Genomic DNA, 23743 nt, shown 5'->3' on the forward strand with positions numbered 1-23743 from the left:
AACTACAAGGCCACTGAGCACTTTTCTAATCTAGCCCTACTGACCGGGGTCCCCCAGGGCTATATACTTGGCCACCTCCTTTTTTCCCTGTACACCATTGAAAATAGCCAATCTACAATTAACTGTTCCAGTTAAGGCTGCTAGTGCTAGGGTTCATGTGGTTATAAAAAGAATACACCCACACACTGTCGAACAGGCACAGGAGCATCGATATATTGGTCACTTCAGTTCATGTGGTTAAAATCTACTCACCCCCTCCCATACCCCATGCTTCACTAAGGTATTATGAAGAATTTCTTTAGGGCAAAATTACTTGCACTGAATGGGATGGCCATTAAAATGATATGTATCTGTACAAAAGTAGTATAATCAATATAATGTGTGTATACATCATAGTATACACTGACTTATACAAAAGTACTAGTCGTAGTTGTAGATAGAATAACTCGACTTGATCCCAAAATCACAACTGAAACTATGCTTGAAGGCAAGAAGTTTGATTTGTCTCGTTTTGATTGTCTTTAGTCTGTTCACTGTGTTTGCCATGAATGTTTTTGATAGACAAGGGATGCGGAAGTGTGCAGGGGAAGGGAAGGGACGAGCTACGCGTGTTTGGAAACACAACATCTTATTGTAATTCCCCTTGTTTATCTGTACAGGACACGTACTGCACAATGCATCATCAAAGTTTCACTGTTTCCGTATAGTTATGTAGGTGAACTGATACCTAACCCTAACCCATTTTCAATAATGTTGATAAAAATGATGAATTTAATCCAAAATTCAACCCCTATACACAAAAATGGAATGGACTTATAAGAAAAATTGGGCAAATAAACATGGTATTTGAATGTTTCCCTGAGTGCAAACTATAGTGATAACATTACAAATTAGAATGTCTTATCGGCAGGCCTTAAGTGCATCCTACATAATGTGAGTAGCTAATTTATACATTGTTGTACAGTTATTTGCTGAAAATAATAGATTTTCAAATAAGAAATGAGAGATTTTCAGATGATATTTCACTTTAAAATCTGTTATTTCTTTTGTAAGCGACATGGTCGTATGGATGAAGTATAAAATAGGCTTAAGAATGTAAAGATGAACCTTAACCTTTACAGTATCATGTACAGTGGACTCTACTGTATACTGCTACTTCTCCTCTAGTCAATGATTGGCAACGTCTCCACATGAGCCTTAATGTCTGCTGAAGCTCCTGTTATGCACTTCTCTCTCACAGCTTTTTAATGGTGAGGATTGTGCTTCGGCACTTAGGACATTTGTGTGAAAGGTCTTTCAGGTGATCGGTGCAGAAGGGAATGAGGCAGCAACCAGCTACACCGCTGCAAAAAGAATGACATGTTATCAGAAAATGGAACTGAAAGTAAGTAGGACATTCACAACTTTCTACTGGACCTGTCACAATTCTAACATATTCACATGATCGCAGTTATTTGAGACATTTTCAATTATTCCACGTAATCGTTAGAATCCATTTCCATTCAGCTGTGTAAATGAATCTGTTGAAAATGTTTAATATATTTTCAAACATTTCAAAAATATGTGGAAATAGATCTACAAGCACAGGGTTGTAGGACGGCTATTTCCGTACATTTTTCTTAATATTTTGAAAGTATAAAATGATTGAACAAGGCTTATTCTGGCCATTCATTTTGATTATTGATACCGGTCATTGTCAGCAATTTTTTTGTTTTACAAATCCTAAAAGGCAAACAGATGTGTTCACTGCCAACAAACATAATAAAGGTCAACTTTCACGATCGTGACACACAGCCCTACTGTTTATACTGTACAAATACAGACCAGTCCAACAAGTTACACATTTATGCAAATTAAGTTGGCCATGCAGTGACACAAGATTTGGTTGCATACCCGATCATAACTGTGATGACACAAGCTAGCCAGGTCACACTGCCCACAGACGAGACAATCTCTGTGGTGATGAACTGTCGGCACTCTGGACACTGAGTCTTGGAGGGATACGGTGGGAGTTGTTCTATGTCCAGGATTACTGTAGGAGCTACAAACAGGGTTCCCACACATTTTTACCAATTAATTTCCAAAACCTTTCCAAAACTTTTCCAGAATATTTAACCCAATTTCCAGGACTATATAACAATAATTCAGCTCAATAACAGGTCGCTTACTCCTATGCGCAATGCCCATATAATCATGTTAATCATGTTTTAACTGGGGACCCGGCACCCTGACGAGCACTAAGAGTTGAGGTATTTTGTATAACACGGTTCTATTGTGAAAATAGCAGATCTACATGCTCACAACGCCTCGGAACGAGCATGTAGATTGGCTATTTTCACAATTTCTGCCTCTATATATTTGACAATTTGGCACATGTTTAATTTGTCATTTCAGAGGTATTAACAAAATGAATAACCAAAGACAACTCATAGATATTTTTTCCAGGACCTTCCAGGACCCTTGATAAATTCCAAAACTTTTCCAGTACTGGAATGAAAAAATTTAATTTCAAAATATTTCCAGGAATTTCATGACCGTGGGAACCCTGTACAAAGACATTAAAGACCATCAGTAGTGGAAGAAGTACGCACATTTTTACTACTCACAAAGTAGTAAAAGTAGAAAGTACTCGTTAGGCAGAATGTCCCATTTCCCAAGTTTTGAAATGTCCACCAGCTAATCCACTTAAATACATTAATTTAACACCACTATATTTTTTAAATACATTTCACACATTAATTATACACTTATCCAGTGGAAATAAATATAGTAACTAGTGGTAAATGAATGAGACACCGGGGTTATTCTAATTCAAAGAGGAATTGCTGCAATCAAGGGATGAATATACAGTCTGCGTTGATACAACATACATAGTTATATGCCAGCAACTCACCGGTTATAGAGGGCGGAGACTCAATAAACATGTAGGATTCATGAACACCAGGCACAACACTCTGAGTGGAGATGACAATATCCTCTAGATGAGAAGAAAAGAAAAACAACCGGTTTTAGGATACTGTTGTTGTATTTTCCCCATTTGGTTACATAGGTGTAGGTCTAATCCGTCACAATCAAAATGTGGATAAGTAAAAAATTAAATAATAATAATAATAACAACTAGAAAGATGCAATTGGAAATTGCAAGTGTGGTTGCTTGTCTATTATTGTCTGGATAGCCAAATTGTCATGTGATTATGAGACAAGAATATCTAGAATAAATAAAGTTTCCCAGGACTACAGCGTGTTGCCCTTTTGGGCAACCACACTAATAATAATAATAACAATAATGTGATACTCCATAACTGCTAAGAAGACAAACTTTTGAAAATGAATGACAATGTGTGAAAATAAAAACAAACATTTACAGAATGAGTGGTGACATGTTATAGAGCAGGGGTGGGCAACTTTGATGATGGTGAGGGCCACTATATTTCCACCTTCACTCCAGAGGGCCACATTGCATATTGCTACGTCCTACGTTGTCATTCTAGTATCTCATACAAAATAAGCAAAAATAGCAGATCTACAAGCTCAAAACGCATCGCGCTGCGATGCATTTTGAGCTTGTAGACCGGCTATTTTTGCTTCTTTTGAATTGAAATCCTGAATATTTTGTTGTTGTTTTTAAATTAATTTTGTTGAATCCTGAAATGTCCAATTTTTATCTAATTTCAAATGCATTTAGTTATATAGTTAACTTTATGAACCTAAATACAAATAATACATTGGACATAAAAAAATACATTTTAATACTACTATACTAGTCATTAAGCGACTAATATTGACTGACGGAATTAAAGCAGGTCATGTTTTGAATTGTAACAGCTGAAATCAATAATATATCAGTATTCCGGTATTAACCTGCAGGCCCATTAAGTGAAGGTGGGGGCCGCATGTGGCCCCCGGGCCGCCAGTTGTCCATGTATGTTATAGATGCTATTGATTTTGCACAATATGAATACAGGATTCTGACCCTTGAATTGTTGCTCCTTTACTGTAACTTTGCTGAACTCAATCTCCTCCTGGTGTCTGCAGAGCTCCAGCTTCCTTTGAGACAACCCTTCAAGCTCAGCATCGATAGCATCAATTTCTGACTGCCATGGGGAGCCGCCATCTAGCACAGAAACAAAACAGCATACAGCGTGTAAATATTCTTTTACAGGTCCATTCATCGTCTCAGAGTGAAAGTAGCACTTAGGATTTGTTGTTTGGGGTAAAACACAACACAGCAATCCAATCCAAGAATAGTTATTACAATTTTGTCACATCAAAACATAGATTTGTATTTCCTGTTGTGTATGAATTGTTTAATATGAACAATAAATCATATTTAGTAAATAATTGTTCATTGCATTTTGCATGCATTTTTGTTATCTTAAAATGTAAAAGCACAATATTCTGATAGTAATCATTGCTAGAGAGTGTTTGTTCAGTAACAGGAGTCTTCTGCTTTTGATAAACAGAAAAAGTTTTCGTTTCATGACTAACAATTTCACTTGTTTATCGTGTATCTTGTATGAGTCATCTCTCTTGATTGGATGAAATTGATGTTGTACCGACCTGAAAATGTATTTTCTGTTTACCAAAGGGCTAGAGAGTCAAGGTCACAGACAGACCTGTTACTGAACAAACATGCTATAGTAATAATGATTACAATGAGAACATACAACTTACCTAGCACTTACACCAACTGTAAATGATTAATACAAACAGATCATTTTACATTATCCATAATGTCACTTAATGTAAATAATATGTAATCCTGGATGGAGGCCTTTGTTTACCTGAGTTTCCATTCATGGTAGGCTTAAATTTAAGAAGCATGGTTAACATGTGTCTGCGGTCCTGAAGTTGTTCCCTCTTCAAAGAAACATGTTTCAGGTCTATAGATATCCTCTCCAGCTTCTTCGCCTCTGCAGAACTTGTCATAGTGGTTGCTGGTGATGGTTTGAAAACATACAGTTGTTTTGCCTATATTTTTAAATGTTTTCAACCCCAGGAATTATAGCATATTACAGCATATGCATTAATCCAACATGAATTACACATGGATACTGTCTGTGAATGTTTATTACATAATACAAACACCTTTAGAATCCATCGGACTTTAGAAGCCATACAGCCTGAAAGATTGTCGAGACAGACTTTGCTAGTTTGTGTGTGTATCCGTTTTAAATTGTGATGATAAAACTCAGAATTGGTTACACAGGTCACCTACAATACTACCAAGTGGAGCGCAGCAACAACCATCATTTCCATATCGTCGCTGTCGGGTGGAAACCTAGTTGTAAGTCCAAATGATTTCCTTTTTTTATTATTTTAAAAACGAAAAAAGACAATCTACGAGATCAATAGTAGATATGCTATTTTCACTACTTTTGTGTGACACTCTTGTATGATGAAGTAGGCCAGTAGGGCATTAATTTACAAGAAAAAATATGGAAATATGAGGTTTCTGCCAGACAGCAACAATATGTAAACATAATACACACACATTTTGCTTGTTCTTAAACTGTTCTAAAAATGTTTAAATATCAAAGGCAGCCGAACACATGACAACGATAAACTAGTGACTAAATGCCTTTAATACTTTTGAGTTTTAAATTACTACAACAATACAATGTTTATTTACCCAGTGTTGCACTCCCAATGTGTCTCTGTGCAGTGTGCAGATATGAATTCACACCAGGAAACAACCACACATTTCATGCATCCGCAACATAACATATTCAAATGAAGTCATATCAGATGTAAAAAAGATAGCGACCAATGTACTCTCTAACATTATGTCCCCTCCCATTCCCTCAGGGCCAGTGAAGCCAACATCCTGGAGGTCTCCCAGGCCGAGTATGGGTGGACACCATATTGAACCATATTCAACGGGTGTATTTTCAATAGAGGGCCAGTCTCTCAGTAGCAAAAAGGCTGCTGCCGTTTTCCTGGTGCAAGAGATGTGTTCTGTGGTCCATTTCACTTTTTCCTCAGTCTCTTCATGAATGCCACTTCATCTCGATTCCTGATACCATAACTGCAGATACAAATGAAATGAATGAATGAAGCACAAATCATATGAAAATTCTGTCAGTTTTAACAAGAGCAGGAATGTAGCAAAACGGGTAACATGTTTTATAGACTTACTCTTTAAGTCTCATTTTGTCATCATCAAGCTTTTCTCCTTGGAATACTAAATGAAAGGTCCTCCATACATATCTCCTATAACATAAAGGTCATGGCAGCGATAAATGGTAATGTAAATATTAGAATGCTTATGAGAGACAGACAGACAGACAGACAGCAGGCATTGACACTAAGGCTTGCCCACTTGCAGGTGAAGTAGGCTTTCAGGTTGCCTGACCGGGTAAGTGCTCATTTGAGAGGGAACACAACCATCTATAAACACAACACCAGAGATAGCGTGCTCTGTCTTCTGGTCTATGGAATGTAAAAAGTGTGAAACCATAGACATATTCAATCATAGCTCTGTAGGTATTTGGATTTGGAGGTATTTGAGGTATGACATTTTTTATCGCACAGACCCAGAAAGTAAAGAAATAAGTGTTAAATGGAGCAGTAATTAAAATCCTATCTATCATTTTATAATGGATAATTTACTTTTCAGGCAAGTGGGCATGACCTTCGGGCAAGTAGAAAATGACCTGTACTTGCCTGACGGGCAAGTGCCTCTGAGACCTTAGTGTCAACTCCTCGACAGTCAGACAAACAGACAGAAGAGAGAAGAGAGATACAACAAAGACAGAGACAGAGATTTTACCAGCTGACATGTTTCACTCCGCCTTCACGTTGCTGTTTCAGCTCCATGAATCTGCTGATAGCCTTCTTCAGATCCAGTACAGTAGCATTCTGAACCACCACTATGGCTTAAGAAAGAAAGACATATTTAATGAAGTTGCTTTATATGTGTGATATGTATCGTTCAGAATTGGCATGTTCATATTAGGGATGGGACAATAGGCGGTATTATCGTTTATCGTGATAAAAAAAACACTCACGATAATCGTATCTTGGAGATTTCGTTCATCGTGAAATTGTCCCCCGTCGTGCACTGGGATCAATTCACCTTTTACTTGCCGAGCATATTCGGTGCCATTCAAACCCTCTATTGGTAAAACGTACTTATAATATACATACTTGATAGTCTTTTTTCACTCTCTACCAAATCTCTGTGCCAAAAATTAGCAGATCTACAAGCTCACAACGTGTCGCAACATGTAGATTGTTGTAGATCTGCTATTTTTTGGCAAATGTTCCGCCCCAGGATAATGGATGTTGGGGATATTTTGATTATCGCGATCACAATATTGGTCACAATGATCGTGATATGAAATGTTCATATCGTCCCATCCCTAGTTCATATATAAAATGAAATAAAATCTTACGCATAACTTCGCCGTCTGCCTTTAAAACCTTTACAGTCATGGCCTGACCGTACTCCAAGGCTATTTGAGAATTTACCTCCTCCAGAGTCACCTTAAGAAGAAGATTGCATATTGTTATGAATGGATCACATTGGGAAAGAAAAGAGTGTGGCCATCCATCTTGACCATATATCAACTTCAACATAATGTCAATTAAGGGACATTTTCCTCCAATAATGTCCTCATATCAAAACCAGTGGTGTAAAGTAACAAAGCACATTTGAAAATAGCAGATCTACAAGCTCACAATGTGTCACATCACATCGTCTATTTCCAAAATGTTTTTTTTTTTTCCTAAATACATTTTGAACTTAAAGACAGTATATTTTGATGCTGATACTTTAGTACTTGTTTTTAATATGGGACTTCTACTTGTAACAGAGTATTTCTACATTGCTTTTACTTGAGTACAACATTTGAATACTTTTCCCACTAATCAAAAAAAAGGAAACACCTGAATGGGGAGGTCGCACAGTAAAGGGTCCTGCACAAGGCGAGCGAGGCCCTCTTCGAAAATGTCCAAGATTTCTGAATGAGGGAGAGCTTCTTCATCTTCCTCCTCCTCCTCCTCCTCTGAATGTGGTGCATTCTCTTCATCACCATCTTCAGTCAGTCTCTTCTGATCATCACAGCTCTCCTCCATCTTCACAGGGGGGAGAGGAGACTCACACTGCTCCATACTGAGAGTGCCAACAAAGAGTTCTTTATAATAACAAGATAATCGCGCAGATTGAGATGTTAGCCAAGCCCAATAGATTGAACGTCACCGAACAGTAATAACAACGTGGACGGGGAATGCAATGAGTGATTTACATGATTAAATACTAGTAATGAAATATTATTTTAGACGTGTAGAGCGCAGAGCCATTTGTACACAGTACCGTAACAAATACGTACCGGAGGGAAACTACAGCTCAACACACTAGTTCCTAGAAGTGGAACATTACATTTCCCCAAATGTAACACTTTTTCTTTTTAATCTTGGATGAATAAACTATTATTATTTTACTCACAATTTCAGTCCATATTCATTGGCATTTATTTGGGCTCTGGACGTCGAATTAATTATTTTTGATGTCAACATTTGTTTGTTTCCACCCGAGCCTGAAAAGAAGCTGGACCTGCCTGATTTCTTCCACGTTCTTCACTTCAGATCACAAACATCTTCGCCAGTGAATGATATCCAGATTTTATACGGTTTCTGTTGTTGAGTCAGTGCAACAGATGTTAAAGCTAAAATGCTTCTTTTCTGCCCAACATGCGGTAATGTTTTGATTGTCGAGGAAGGACAGAAGTGCCTCAGATTCGCCTGCAACACATGTCCGTATGTCCACAACATTACAAGAAAGGTAAATAGTACATCCTTTTCCACATATCAACCGTTGACTGTTGAGCTCAATCTGAAGAGTTGTAAAGAAGCATCAGGCATCAGTTGTCTCCGTCTGTTGCAATTTTGCAAAGGTAGTTGTACATGATTATCATGATATTTCCCCATCTCTATTTCAAGACTTACATTGAGCAAGGTAAACACAGTGCAGAGACAGTGTATTGATTGATTGAAGACTTTATTAGAAGTTTGCATAGGAAAAGGTACAGTTTCATGTCTGTACTGGTACTGTACATACTGTACAAGGTCAACTAAAAGAGATCCTAGTAGGCTTTTCGTCTTATTTACACAGGAAACCTTTATGTATCTCATATAACATTGAATGACAGATGGATAGAACACACTACTATATAGGATAACATCAATAAACAGCAAAAGAAAAATTATAATAAATAAATAAAATATGTTTACAGTGGAAAGGGGGAGGTAAGTATGGGCTTGTAGTGCCTCATTAACTAGGGTCACAGGTAAACTAAGAACCTGGCATCAGTCTAATAATAATATACTATCCAGAATATTAATCTGTACATTGAACACCTTACAGAACGGGTCTTCAACGGGGGTCCAGGACCCCCTCAGAGTTACTACAGGGGGGCGCCAAATCTTTGTGTGATAGGAACTCCTTATGAAATCAATAATAAATTCTATACAATTGTTACTGGGGGTCCCTGCTTGAATACCAGAAAACTCGCCCTCTTTCAAAGTCGCCCCAAACTCGTTTCCCAACGGGTCTGTGGCCTTAAGCTAGATGCAGATTAGACTAAAATCATATCTGTGCTTCTGGGGGTCCCTGGGACAAAAGAGTTTGCAATAGGGGTCCATCCGTGGAACAAAATATTTTGAGATGGGGGTCCACGGCCAAAAACACATTTTGGGGGTCCTTAACCACTGATAGGCACATTCTACAAATAAGAATTTTCTGAAAAAAAAAAACTTATGTTGCCATCAGTGTTTCTCAAACTTTATGTGAAGGACCCCCAGAATGATATGTATTTGGCTACGGACCCCCATCACAAAATATTTTGTTCCAGGGACCCCCAGAAGCAAATATTTGATTTTAGTCTACCGTATTCTGCATCTAGCTTAAGGCCACAGACCCGTTGGGAAACGAGTTTGGGGCGACTTTGAAAGAGGGCGACTTATCTGCTTCATCTCTCTCAGCTAAGCGGTCCTTTGTTTGCCTGAACAACAATGAAGACCGCATAACACCTTGTTCCCAGGCAGGAGACACTAACTCCTGTCCTGTGTACTCACAAATGCTAAAAATATTATATTTTGTAAAGATGTTACAGTGATGATAATCCCTTTGCATATTATATCCTATCAAATGATACTAATACACTATAGTAAATTACTAACTGTAATTATATACATTTTGATCTTATTATACTCTGATGCATGACTGAGGCTTGAAATCATATCGAATCCCCTCCTCTTATGATACCTGGCCTATCCTGCCATTAGGACTAGACTACTAGAGAGCATTTACTCGGGGTGATAAAAATACAGCCTATGGTCAATCTGCTTTCTCGGTTAAAAGGAAACGGAATTCAGTTCCCACAAACAAATATTAGAAACTCAGGAAGCTTTGCCGTGTTTAAAACTGGCCTCAAGCTTTGACTGAGGTTGGTTGTGAGCTGCAATAATAAAAGATAAATGTGAATTAAATTAATATTTACAAGAAAGATAAATGCAGTAATATTCCATATTCCCACAGCATTACAAGAAAGATGAGATGGGAAATTGGAAGTAAAACTCTTGATTGTCTCTTGATAGCTTGACATGGATGCTTGACACGTGTGTTTTTCCTCACAGGTAAACAACAGGAAATATCCCAAGCTCAAAGAGGTCGATGATGTTCTGGGTGGAGCTGCAGCCTGGGAAAATGTAGATTCTACTGCAGGTAGGTCTATGTGGTGCATGGTATTGCCACTGTAAAGCACTTTGTAATCTTGTTTCGAAAAGTGCTTTATAAATAGGGCTGTCACAATTATTACATAATCGTTTAATCGCAATTATTTGACATAATCGTGATTATTTTTCATAATCGTCATAATCGTTTCCATGTTTTCTTAAGTAAAAAATAGTGGAAATAGCAGATCTACAAGCTCACAACGCGTCGCGATGCGGCGCGTTGTGAGCTTGTAGATCGGCTATTTCCACTATCAATGTTCTTTTTTAAGTGTGAAGTTGTCAAATATGTCAGTAATTTCTTTGTATATTTAGGTTATGTGTCATATCTACCATGTGCAACTTCAAAGCCTAAAAGCCAAACAGAAATTAATTGTCAACGACAAAAACACAATTAAATCGTTAATCGCAATTATTTGGGTGACAATTAATCGTCATGTGAAATGCCATAATCGTGACAGCCCTATCAAACATAATTTTCGGAATGTCTGAGTGAGTGTCTGTCTGTCTGAGTGTCTGTCACAGTGTTTCTCCTCAGTGGCTGGAGCAATTGATCTGAAATCGCATCACCATTAGCATATGAACACACCTAACATAACTGTGAAGCCCGTTTGTCACTTTCACAAATCATATGCTGTATATTAGCATTTTTATGGTGTATCTACTATCTATTCTGCATCTAGCTTCAGGCATATCTATTCTGCATCTAGCATGAGGCAACATGTTTAACCAGCTGTGTGTGTGTGTGTGTGTGTGTGTGTGTGTGTGTGTGTGTGTGTGTGTGTGTGTGTGTGTGTGTGTGTGTGTGTGTGTGTGTGTGTGTGTGTGTGTGTGTGTGTGTGTGTGTGTGTGTGTGTGTGTGTGTGTGTGTGTGTGTGTGTGTGGGGGGGGGGCGGGCGGGGGGGTTGTCTGGCCCCGTTACAGATTTTGTCCAAAAATCATGCAGATCGGTACACACTACACAGTATCTCTGTAGCCATTAAACGAAACGGGTATTTCTTACATTGATGCTCCTACATATTATCATGCAAGCACCAGTTAAAGTTACTTTCCATCCCTCATATACTGTGTGCACAGTGCACATCCCATAACCCACACACTGCACATCATTTCAGAGCTCATATCTTTGAACGGGTAAGGGCTAGTTTATTTTTATTTATAAAGCTTATTATGGTTATGCCTACTGTCAAAATGGATTGTTGTAGCTTCATCTCCACAGCTGAAAGTTGAAAATGGTGATAGCTTCCACACCATTGTTTGTCTTCCATATGTTGTATTATTTATATGAGCAACAAAACTTGAATCCCGTTTAGGACTGCCTCCATCTATTATTATACACCATTAGCCAAGACTTTGTTTCCTGGTAAACATTAATCATTTGAGTGCCAGAGTAACACATTTCTTTGTGTTTACAGAAAAATGTCCAAAGTGTGAACATGGTCGGGCGTACTTCATGCAGATTCAGACCAGATCGGCTGATGAACCTATGACAACATTCTATAAATGCTGCAATGCCCAGTGTGGCCACCGATGGAGAGATTGATACCTACACATGTTACTTTCCTTTGGGACATGCTTTAATGCAAATGTGCCCAAATTACTCCTTCACTTTTGATTTTTCCGTTGATACTTTTTATTATTTAAATGGCCTTTGCACTTCTGTATTGAGTATGTAAAATAACATTAAAGATACATTTCAATGGAAAATCTTAATCATGTTATGATTTTTATTGATAAAATAGTGCCTGTATGCAACAGTCAAACATCTTGATTTACATAGTTACACATCACAGACATTTAAAGAGCAATGCAGATCATAGCTATCCACAATAGCATACAATGCTTCGTATTAAAAGTACAATGCAATCCTTCAACTCAAAGATTGTACAGTTTTTTTCTCACACAAGCCTCAAGTCACATCACATTTTGTGAAAAAAGGTTCCTGGAGCACAATCGGAACCAGCCGGTGAGAAATTCATTAGTTTAAATGTTCATGCAGACACTCTGCATTTCAGCACTGATGGGGGATGATTGGTGTGCATGCTGTGGTTGACCAGTGTTAGTTCATATCTTTTAGATGGAATCAAAACGTTCTCTCCATATGTAACAAATCGTCACTGTCGGGCAGAAACCTCGTATCTCCAAGTTTCAAATTTGTACATGTTTTCGCCAATTAAAGCCCTGCTTCATCAGACAAGGCCGTTGCACAAAAGTAGTGAAAACAGATCTACGGTAAAGCACACAACGCCTCGCGGTGCGAGGCGTTGTGTGCTTGTAGATCGACTGTTTTCACAAGTTTAGTTGATAAAAACGAACGGTTTTGGACATCCACGGCTTCTACCCGACAACGACGAAATGGTGATTTACTCTAAACCAGTTTTGCTTGAATTGTATAGCATTTACAGTACTTGCAGTAAAGACATAGCCATGTACCTGTATTTGCTTTCGGTGTTCACTTAACATGCATCAGAGCACTGAAGTAGTCTTGAAGGGATGACGTCATTAGTAGGGAAACAGGGCAGGCCTATAGTGCATTATGTTGTTGCCACTGGTACAAGTAAATTGTTTGCGAACATACATTTCCTTTTTTTCTAAACTACCTATTCACTCAGGCGCTAAACAATCATCAGCCAACATTACCATGTAGGGAAGGATAAGCTATTTTAAAATGGTGCATTGGACAGTACAGCTTGACACAGGAATCTCAGCAGACTGGACATATGGCCAGAGAGAAGAGGGGGCAAGATTACGGTGATGTCATGCGGGGTGTTCTCATCACTCTCTCACTATGATACCCTCCAATACAGTCAGTCTACCAGGAACACACTTCATTCCTGTTCATTCTGAACAAATGCATACGAACCAACTGGGGCTCACTTCCGAGCAGATGTAATCAACATCCAAATACCACAAATGCTTTTTACATTTCAAGGGTCATTTATACTTGGTTAATGCGCACACCAAAACTAGCAATCTACAAGCTCACATTGAGCTTGCAGATGCTTGCTATTAAAGCATATCAGCCCTTTAGTTTCATATGCAGTGTTTCTGCAGCAGAGTAGATGCTTCCAGGTCTTATTTTGAGAGATGAGCAAATCATTGGATTTAAAAAAAGAAAAGAGATCATGAGATCTGTCTTACAGAGAAATGATTATATTGTAGCAATGAGAATTGAGCATTTGGGGAAATGTGAATTTCAAAAGAATACGCAAATTGCTTTATTATCAAAATTAAGCACAAGGTTGAGCAAGGGGTATTGTGTAACAGTTTTATATCTGAAATCACTGAACATTTAGTAACTAGTGACTTGAGCCCAAGAGATACAAAAATTAAACAATAAAATTAAACATTAATTTCCAGCAGGCAAATTAGTTCTCATTTACTTCACAATATGAAGATACATGGTTATTTAATTCACCGACATTCAAAGGAGAAGACACTATTTAGAATAAAAGAAAATATTAAATTATTTAGAACACAAATGGACAGAATCGGTAACAAGGTTCTTCATATTAACATAATTATGGATAGAATTAAAATAAATACAAAACTAAAATACTGACCCTGCAAATGTTGACTTCTTTAAGTGTGCTTCTCAGCTAGATTCACAGATGATTTCAACTAAAATAAAGTGACAATTTTCACAGCTTTCCCTAGTGAGGCCTTCTGCAAACTATCTTCCCCTCCCTAAGGGCACAGTCACACGCACTTTCATTCTATCTACAGGGTTCCCACACATTTTTACCAATTCATTTCCAAAACTTTTCCAGAATATTTAACCCAATTTCCGGGACTATATAACAATAATTCAGCTCAATAACAGGTCACTTACTCCTATGCGCAATGCCCAAAGACAGGTAGTGTATGCCAGTGGTTCTCAACCTTTTCAGGCTGTGACCCCCGAAATAATCATGTTTTAACTGGGGACCCGGCACCCTGACGAGTTGAGGAATTTGTATAAAACGGTTCTATTGTGAAAATAGCAGATCTACATGCTCACAACGTTGCGAGGTGTTGTGAGCATGTAGATCGGCTATTTTCACAATTTCTGCCTCTTAATATTTGACAATTTGGCCCATGTTTAATTTGTCATTTCAGAGGTATTACGGTAACAAAATCAATAACCAAAGACAATGCATAGCTATCTTTTCCAGGACCTTCCAAGACCCTTGATAAATTCCAAGACTTTTCCAGTACTGGAAAAAATATTTTTCTAATTTCAAAATATTTCCAGGAATTTCATGACCGTGGGAACCCTGTATCTATGAGGGCGGGTTCTGCCAATGCCAGGTTTCTGCCAGGGGAAGAGTCCTTGAGCAAGACTCTGAACCCCTAGTTGCTCCCGGTGAGCTTGGTTGGTGCATTGCATGGTTTCCTCTGCCATCGGTGTATGATTGTGTGTGTGAACGCGAATGGGTGAATGTAAAACACAATCTATGTAAAATGCCTTGGATAAAAGCGCACCATTTACCATTTAATGCATTTGGGAACAGAGAGGTTTGCTGCCATTTGTGGATTTCTGCAAAAAGAAAACAACGCTCCATCCCCATTGAAATGCATGGGCAGAATCCACTCTCACAGGTAGAATATTAGTGCAGTGTGACGGTGCCCTAAATGCATAATATCCTGTAACCTTTCCACCTACAGCATTTCCAGGCAACCGTTTTTTCTCCTTCCAGACAGTACATGACTACAACTAACCAATCTTCCTGGTGGCCGTCTTAGTGCTGTTGGTTCCATTAAGTCCAGTGTGAGGTTTGTACATTTCAATGCATAAATGTATAATGCTATATAAAGGTATATATACAGCGTGAACTAAAATGATTAAACTGCGTCTACAATTAAGTGTGTGCGTGTGTGTGGGAGGGGGGGGGGGGGGGGTTAAAAACACAGAGCGCAAACGGAAAAAAGCCGTCACTATTAGCAGGGAGGAGCTTTGAGTTTAAATGTGTGCATATACATGTCTCCATAAGCATACAGCTGTCGGTGGTTAGCATATACGCTTGTATGTGTAGATGTAGCCCTTACAGTAAGGACAGGTGTGTGTCACATCCTTCAGATCATCAATCAGACAGGGAATCAAACAGCAGCCAAGGTCACACCTGTGGTGGAGGAACAGATCAGAAACAAAGGAAGATTGTAACAAAATGATGCAAATGATGTTTGTTTAATTTACGACTGAGGCACACACACTAAAGGTATCAGTTGCACACTTAACCACATTAAAGGACAACTTTAGTTTTTTACAACAAGGGTTCATATTTTAGATTGTAATTAAAGAATATAAAAGATGAGTGTTAAAATGATTTCATTTACTTCTTTCTATTGTTTTAGAGATTCTTATGTCAGTGGCTGGGGGCATGCGTACAAGGCACAGTGTGACAGACTTTAATTTTTTCCAGATTTCCAGATTACTTTATTCATTTACTTATTTATTTTTCTTTCAAAAACGTTAATAAAAACTGTCTGGGGTTGAGTAGACCCAAACATGTTTGAAATTAAATATTTCTTTAAGTCCCTTTAACCACTTAGGTCAAGGATGGTAGAGTAAGCGGTTATCCACTTAAGCCCATGTGAACCACTTAAGCCAGTGGTGTGTTCTACCGTGTTACGCTATAATACTGTATGTGGTATGATATTATTTTTTAAAGAAAGCGTACGTAGCCTTCTACTAACCATTTCATCCATTGAAAACACGGTAGAGTATCTACAGTACACGACCACACGCAGGTAGATTATCGTATCTCTCTAAAGAAAATATCTAGAACACAACACTGACTTAAGCCTTATTATTACACTCTGTCTGTTTTTGTGTGACACTATTTTTCGACAATCTACAAGCTGGGAAAAAGGTTGCCTATAATACTGTTGCTATTATTTTATGTCATAAAAGCAATAATACACTCAAGGCCATGATACTGTATATTGTCTATGGCAACACCACACACACTACTGCCTCTTGTATCGTTTCTGAAAGTAGTAAAAAAAAAAAAAAACTGTTCTACTTCTCCCGACCCTTTGTTTGCGCTATTAAGAGTTAAGAGATACAATCTATTTAGCTTTGTTTCTCAAACCTGCACTGCGTGATGTAACTTCCCTCGACCGCAGCACTTCTGCCAAATCAGTTATGCAGCCCACAGCGGATATTGTGGCCAGGGTGGTTAAATGTAGGCTACTTAATTTATCAGCTATAGCTCTATAAATCTGCATTAATGTGCTTGTTGTGCTGTTTGTTTTTGAGAAAGAGGAATAGGGAGGCGGGTGCGGGTGCGGGGGAAAGGTGGAAAAAAAGAGGCTCACAGGGCAGACACTCCCAAATAAAAGATTGTGTTTGATAATGTTTTGAAAAGTTGTCAAAAACATATTTATGTGGAATGGTCATTGTGAGAAATACCCAGTATGATTTTTTTAAGTCCATACTTAGTGATACATACAATTTGAAAATACAAGCTCACCATGCACTATGAGCTTGTAGATCTGCTATGTTCCGCTATTTGAAAACTTGTGAAATGGAACCTTCTGCATAATGAGCACTTTTACTATTGGTGTTTAACTATATTTTGACGCCAATAATTTTGTACTTGAACTGGGGTAAAATTAGATTACCGGACTTTTACATGTAACAAGAGTGTTTCTACATATAGCAGTATCGATACTTTTCCTTCAAAGTATCAACAGAAGAGGCGAGTACTCGTAGGGCTGTCACGATATGACATTTTACATGACGATTAATTGTCACTCAAATAATTGGCGATTAACGATTTAATTGTGTTTTTGTCGTTGATAATTACATTTCTGTTTGGCTTTTAGGCTTTGAAGTTGTACATTGCAGATATGACACATAACCTAAATACACAAATAAATTACTGACATATTTGACAACGTACTACTTAAAAAATAACATTGATAGTGAAAATAGCCGATCTACAAGCTCACAACGCGTCGCAGAGCTTGTAGATCTGCTATTTCCACTATTTCTGTCATTTTTCAACATTCACGATTATGACGATTATGACAAAATAATTGCGATAATGTCAAATAATCACAATTAGACCATTATGTAATAATTGTGACAGCCCTAACGAGTACTTGCATACTTTTCCCACCAACTAAGCCCACTTACCCCACAAAGAAACAAAAGAGGCAGAAGAGTGTGTTCATGAGGCCAACATCGTGGGAGATTCGGGTGATGATGGCCTGTTGGCAGTGTGGACACACTGTCTGCACGGGCGTGGACTGGAACATCTCCCCCTGGAGGACCGTGACGGTAGTGGATGTTCCCGGGGGTGCCAGGACGGTGGTAGCCGTGTGGCCTCCCATATGGCTAAAGTGGCTGGGACCAGGGCCAAACTGGCCTGGCACGGGATGGGCAAACTGTCCTGGTGGAGGGTAGAAGCCACCTGCAGGCAAGTGATAATACCATTTTTAGTAAAAAACCCTATATTTGCATATACTCATAGCTATTGAAAAATTGCAAATCTACAAGCTCACAGCGTGGCACCGAGTGCTGTGCTGCGAGCTTGTAGATCTGCTATTTTTGATATTTTTGTTGAATATATCTTTTAAAAAGACAATTTGCTTCTGGGTCAAATATTTGCTTCTGGGTGGTCCCTGGAACAACATATTTTGAGATGGGGGTCCGCGGCCAAATACATGTCATTTGGTGGGTCCTTGACATGAAAATGTTAGATAACCACTGATTCAGTAAAAATATTCAAAGACTTGCACAAACGTTCGCGATTTTCCAAAAATAGCAGATCTACAAGCTTACAACGTGGCACTCGGTGCCGCGCTGTGAGCTTGTATATCTGCTATTTTTTAATAGTTAAAGCATAAAATTATGATTAAAGTGGTTCAAATCTAAAGTGACACAGATTTGCGTTAACAGTGTTTTTTTTCCCTTATCTTTTTCTCCTTTTTTACAATTCTTTTAAATCTTTTATGACATTCACATTTTGGCTGCCATTGTTCAGAACACCCACCAATAATTTAATTGAGCTGTTTGCTCTGATTATAACCAGTAAGACTCCCTAATCGGGAGATAAGCGACCGTTGGTCGCTTATCTCCACAAATAGGGCAAAAATGTGTTTTTCCAAAATCTTCCTGGTCCATGTTGATGACATGAGTGTAGACATACTGTGTAGTGATTTTCGTGATTTTAGGGCTAAATCTGTAGGAGCAGTGTCCAAAAATGTGTTTTTAAAAAGCGGCCTGAAGGTGGCGCTATATGGGACAGATTCATGTTGATGGGATGAGTATAGACATACTGTGTAGCTATTTGCGTGATTTTAGGGCAAAAATTTTAGGAGCAGTGGCCAAAAATGAGTTTTAAAAATCGGCCTGAAGGTGGCGCAATATGGGACAGATCCAAGTTGATGAAATGAGTGTAGACATACTGTGTACCGATTTGCGTGATTTTAGGGCAAAAATTGTAGGAGCAGTGTCCAAAAATGTGTTTTGCAAGAATCGGCCTCAAGAGGGCCATAGAAGAGGGCCATGTGATAAATGAGGGGTGGGGTCTCCGCGTTGCCTTGGCGGACGAATAGGTACCGGCTCTCCCGGTTGCTCCTAGCCCGAGTTACGGCATTTTATGTGAGCTGCAGTGGAGGGGGTCCTCCACTGGGGGCGTTACCACTTTTGCATCCGTTCTGGAGCACCAGGAGTGGGTGGTCCCTGGGAATTCCCCGTGAGCAGCCCCGTTGGGGTGGTCATTTGGGTCATTTTTGCACATTTGGTCATTTTTTTACACCTGGGGGTCCCCCTGGAGCTCCGGGGGTCCTTGGAGGTTGTAGTTTGGCAGGTAAGGAGTGTGTGTGCAAAATTTGGCATGGATGGGGGCAACGGTTGTGAAGATATGAGCAGGGCAAAAGTGTGAGGTGTGAGGTGTGACAGACAGACTGACTCACAGTTGGTGGAGGTTTTGACAGTAACTGCGACCTACGGTCGCAACTACTGTATTTGACAAAGTTTACGTTTTAATCCCAAACTGTACTGAATTGATAAAATGTGCATGCAGTTATGCTTCATTTATATTTTGTGTGGTATACCGGTGTCGCGTCACATGCTGAAAATGGCAGGATATTTTTGGCGTGCGACACCGTAGTACAACAAAGTATAAATCAGGCTTTGGAATTCACAAGTCTGTTAAAAATACACGGCAGCAGGAAACCAACTGCACCTGGTGGCATGGGCATGGGCATGGGCATTGGCATGGGTCCGTCCCCTGGGACATGTGGGGGCAGGAAGCCTGGCGACGCCTCATAGGGGGGTGGACCATAATCTGGAGGCAGAGGCAGTCCCTGTGGGGGACCCGTTCTCACAGCAGCTACATCTAAAACATGAAGCACATCAAAAACAGGTCAGTACATCCAACATAGGTCGGGGGTAGGGCTGTCACGATATGACATTTTACATGACGATTAATTGTCACTCAAATAATTGGCGATTAACGATTTAATTGTGTTTTTGTCATTGACAATTACATTTCTGTTTGGCTTTTAGGCTTTGAAGTTGCACATGGCAGATATGACACAAAACCTAAATACACAAAGAAATTAATGACATATTTGACGCGTTGTGAGCTTGTAGATCGGCTATTTCCACTATTTCTGACATTTTTCAACATTCACGATTATGCCGATTATGACAAAATAATTGTGATGATGTCAAATAATCACGATTAGACGATTATGTAATAATTGTGACAGCCCTAGGTGGGGGCAATATGACTTCAAATCAACATCACGTTTTCTTTTTCAAACTTTTGCTACGTCATTACGATTCATTATTATATTATATTTATACACTTTATTTTCCTCTCGTCAGTTAAGAGTTCGGTTTAGAGGTTCTAAATATCGCTTTCGATAGACAAGCCCTAATCCAACACTTTGTACAATACAGGGGTCACGTCACACTACAGCAATATATACTGTAACTGTAGTGTAATGAGATATTTGGGAACAAATCCATAATGACATTTTTCACATTGCAATATCAGTGGGATTTTCTATACACACGCACGCACGCACGCACGCGCGCACACGCACACACACACACACACACACACACACACACACACACACACACACACACACACATATATTAACAATAATAAAATAATAATATCAGGCTCTTGAACATTCCTAATGAAAGCTTGTGGCCAGTTGTGGGACAAACTCAGGGAGCATTACAGTAGAGCAGTGGTTGTAACATTGCCAGAGGACATACAATAAACCCCAGGGGGCATTACAGTAGAGTAGTGGTTGTAACATTACCAGAGGCAGCCACTTGACCTGCAGTCTTCTCCTCGATGAGCGGAGCACTGGGGCCTCCTGGGTAAGGAGGAGGGGGGTCACTGGACATGCTGGCCGGATCTCTTAACGGGGGAGGGGCTGGGGAGGGAGCTCACAGGGGTCCTCAGACTCACTCTGTCTCTATGAGAGGAAAATCACAGCTCGTTATTCATTACCTCAAAACAAAGATGCTCTCCCCAAGCCACAGATGCTTCAACAGCTTCACGAAAACACTTGCTGCTTTGTGCAGACTGTAGACTAGATCAATCAATCGCAACCTTTTCAAGGGCCCCCACTTTTATAGATACATTATACACAGACCCCCATTTAATATTTTGAGCGGTGGTAAACCACTCCTAAGAGTGGCTGTGCGTGGTGTCTGTAGCCTTTTTCCTCAGCGTTTTGCCATAGTAAAATGTGTGTACGTAGCATCATGTTTGTCTAGTGATGTCGTATGTCTGTAGCCTTTTTCCTCAGCGTTTTGCCATAGCAAAACGTGTGTACATCCTAGACTCAAATCCTAGTCTGAAGACGTTATGCAAGCACGACCACCACTCACTTCACATTGGGTGTTATTTTTATTCATCTTTGGGACACCAATAGTAAAGTCCACAGGGTTTATTTAACTCTGAAAATGTACACATGGACACTTTGTGGCCCCCAGAACTGACTTTGAATAACATTGTTCTAGAAGATAATTAATTTTCTCGTAGTCTTCAGCAGGTTTGGCTGGCAGTATTTTATTTATAGAGTAAGCCATCGTTACAGTTCCACTTTAAAAAGAAGAGTAGCAGAAAACATGAGAATTGATTCCTGAACCCATCTTTGACAAGTAGGAGAAAACATTAGCTTATTGCCTCATGTAATAGATCATAACCATGAAATGCACCATGCTTTTTGTTAGAGCAAGTCTGCTGCCAGCAGGTACATTTAATTGTGTAACTGAGATGTCCATGAATCTGATGAGTGGCAAAACATGGCATCGTGCCAGTAAACATCTGGCACTATGCCAATAGTACATCTGGCACTGTGCCAAAACAGTGCAAGATTAACCTAGTAATGTCCTGGTGCCAAATTCTGAGATTCATATATAGTAATACAATGGTAATAAACAGCTTACCGGTAATAAAGATTCAATCAACCATTTGATTAGTCTTTAAATCTAGTAGTTCACTTTTAAGGTCTCACAAGTTGAACCAGAAACAACAATCCAATCATTCTAATCTAGTCTCTGTCTCTTAGATAATTGACTGGTTAGTGCAGTTACAGATTCAGATCAGCTGCTACAAATGCCACTAGTACTCATACATAGCCAGGTATACTTGATCCACCACCTCCTCTATATACAGGTACATTTCCAATGCCAAGTACACTTAATCCACACTGTCTCAGCAAAGTATTCTTGACAATAATCCACCCCGTGTAAACGTGACGTTTAAATGCTGAGAGTTATACAACTCTCCAACGTATCGATCTCCCAAATATCGATCCGTTCTCCATACACTGGGAGGCATTTCTGAAACCAAATGCTAATGTTATTAACCTATGGCTAATATGTTGGCTATTTTTACACACATTATCCAGCTCAACGCCGAAGCCACTACAGTCAATTTCTCATGATGAATAAATGACGCCATGGTGGCTAAACGCTAGCATGTGTACAGTACAGTACAGTACAGTACAGTACAGTACAGTACAGTACAGTACATGGATGATCATTGATCAGTTGACAGCTGGTGACATCAGCTGATCGTCATTTTTTTAACAGAACAAAACAGCAGGGATTTGAGCTGGCAGATTAATTAACACATATGTAGTATTATTGTTTTAAACACAGAATGTACCAACCTAAACCAAATGGACCCGCCGCTAGGTCACGTCTGTTTTTTTCTCTCTCGGAGTTACAAATTGGATATAGCATTAACACCGACCAGACCAGAGGGACTTTGCCGTGTGGTTTAATTCTACAACGTTAGCTAGCTAGCGTTAGCAAGGTCTGTACTGTAGGCTTGATGATGATGACATCATTAAGCTAAACTCGGCTACAATACATTCAAGATGCAACGTTGTTAAAGACGCCTACAAACTGCATTACATTACCTGCTTTCCGCGCAGACACCCGGGCCGTCGGCCGAAGTGAAAGTTATCACCGTTAACGTCGTTAGCCGCGTTTTAGCTGTTGTTACTGTACAGTCAGCTTCCTAATAACAAGAGTCAACATCCGCCTCAGCGACAGTCACGGAGCGCTACTACACACAGCAAAGGAGATAATGCCGAGGTTGCACTAGTGACATCACAAACTGTTTTTGAAGTGGGCCCTGCCTCCACGAAGCGGCCTTGCTTGCGAGTCAGAAACACTTCCGCATGACGGTGACGTCACTTACGCATCCTTGGTATCTTTATTCTAGCTCAGTCTGACTGTTTTTTAGCTGAAAGGGGATTTCTTTTCCCCATCCACGAAAGTTCCAGGAGGATCCAGAAAGAAAATCTTTACACTGACCACCTGTATGTCAACGAATTTGTTCAGAATACAACTGTAGGTTTATAACCGTTTATAACGCATTGAATGGGTAGGGCCAAAAAGTAGTTTCTGATCTTGTGTGCTGCTATCATGAATGAACCATCCAGATCCAGACTCTCATCTATCTTTTATTTATTTTCTTCTTTCTTTTATTTGTATTCTTTATGACAGTTTACCCCCTCTTTTGCTATTGAT

The 23743-nt window shown here is 39.3% G+C and overlaps 3 protein-coding genes across 3 annotated transcripts; 1 reads left to right on the top strand and 2 right to left on the bottom strand.

Annotated features, from left to right (window-relative positions):
• Positions 1 to 5167: 5167 nt before the first annotated feature.
• snrnp25 (small nuclear ribonucleoprotein 25) lies at positions 5168 to 8115 on the bottom strand (the record flags this gene model as incomplete). Its single annotated transcript, XM_080723309.1, has 5 exons — positions 5168 to 6028; positions 6139 to 6213; positions 6773 to 6878; positions 7398 to 7488; positions 7891 to 8115. 5 exons carry the CDS (start codon positions 8113 to 8115, stop codon positions 5971 to 5973), a joined length of 555 nt encoding a protein of 184 aa, XP_080579435.1. The 3' UTR covers positions 5168 to 5970.
• Positions 8116 to 8626: 511 nt separating this feature from the next.
• On the top strand, positions 8627 to 12362 carry polr3k (polymerase (RNA) III (DNA directed) polypeptide K). Its single transcript, XM_080724198.1, has 3 exons — positions 8627 to 8785; positions 10639 to 10726; positions 12150 to 12362. The coding sequence occupies exons 1-3, from the start codon at positions 8675 to 8677 to the stop codon at positions 12275 to 12277; spliced, it is 327 nt and encodes a 108-aa protein (XP_080580324.1). The 5' UTR covers positions 8627 to 8674; the 3' UTR covers positions 12278 to 12362.
• Positions 12363 to 12443: 81 nt separating this feature from the next.
• Positions 12444 to 23246, bottom strand: cdip1 (cell death-inducing p53 target 1). The gene is made up of 5 exons (XM_080723589.1): positions 23128 to 23246; positions 21010 to 21168; positions 19914 to 20066; positions 17858 to 18134; positions 12444 to 15836 (listed from the first exon to the last, which is right to left on the bottom strand). Exons 2-5 carry the CDS (start codon positions 21095 to 21097, stop codon positions 15725 to 15727), a joined length of 630 nt encoding a protein of 209 aa, XP_080579715.1. The 5' UTR covers positions 21098 to 21168; positions 23128 to 23246; the 3' UTR covers positions 12444 to 15724.
• Between the last annotated feature and the right edge of the window lie 497 nt (positions 23247 to 23743).

The sequence above is a fragment of the Nannobrachium achirus genome (genome assembly GCF_963921795.1).
Source record: "Nannobrachium achirus genome assembly, chromosome: 4".
NCBI classification, from domain to species: Eukaryota; Metazoa; Chordata; class Actinopteri; order Myctophiformes; family Myctophidae; genus Nannobrachium; species Nannobrachium achirus.

Coding starts and splice junctions, on each gene's coding strand:
- polr3k (XM_080724198.1), top strand. CDS start 8,675: ATGCTTCTTTTCTGCCCAACATGCGGTAATGTTTTGATTGTCGAGGAA. Junction 8,786..10,638: donor TCCACAACATTACAAGAAAG/GTAAATAGTACA, acceptor TTTTCCTCACAG/GTAAACAACAGGAAATATCC. Junction 10,727..12,149: donor AAATGTAGATTCTACTGCAG/GTAGGTCTATGT, acceptor TTGTGTTTACAG/AAAAATGTCCAAAGTGTGAA.
- cdip1 (XM_080723589.1), bottom strand. CDS start 21,097: ATGTCCAGTGACCCCCCTCCTCCTTACCCAGGAGGCCCCAGTGCTCCG. Junction 20,067..21,009: donor AGGTCAAGTGGCTGCCTCTG/GTAATGTTACAA, acceptor TTCATGTTTTAG/ATGTAGCTGCTGTGAGAACG. Junction 18,135..19,913: donor GCCCATGCCCATGCCACCAG/GTGCAGTTGGTT, acceptor ACTTGCCTGCAG/GTGGCTTCTACCCTCCACCA.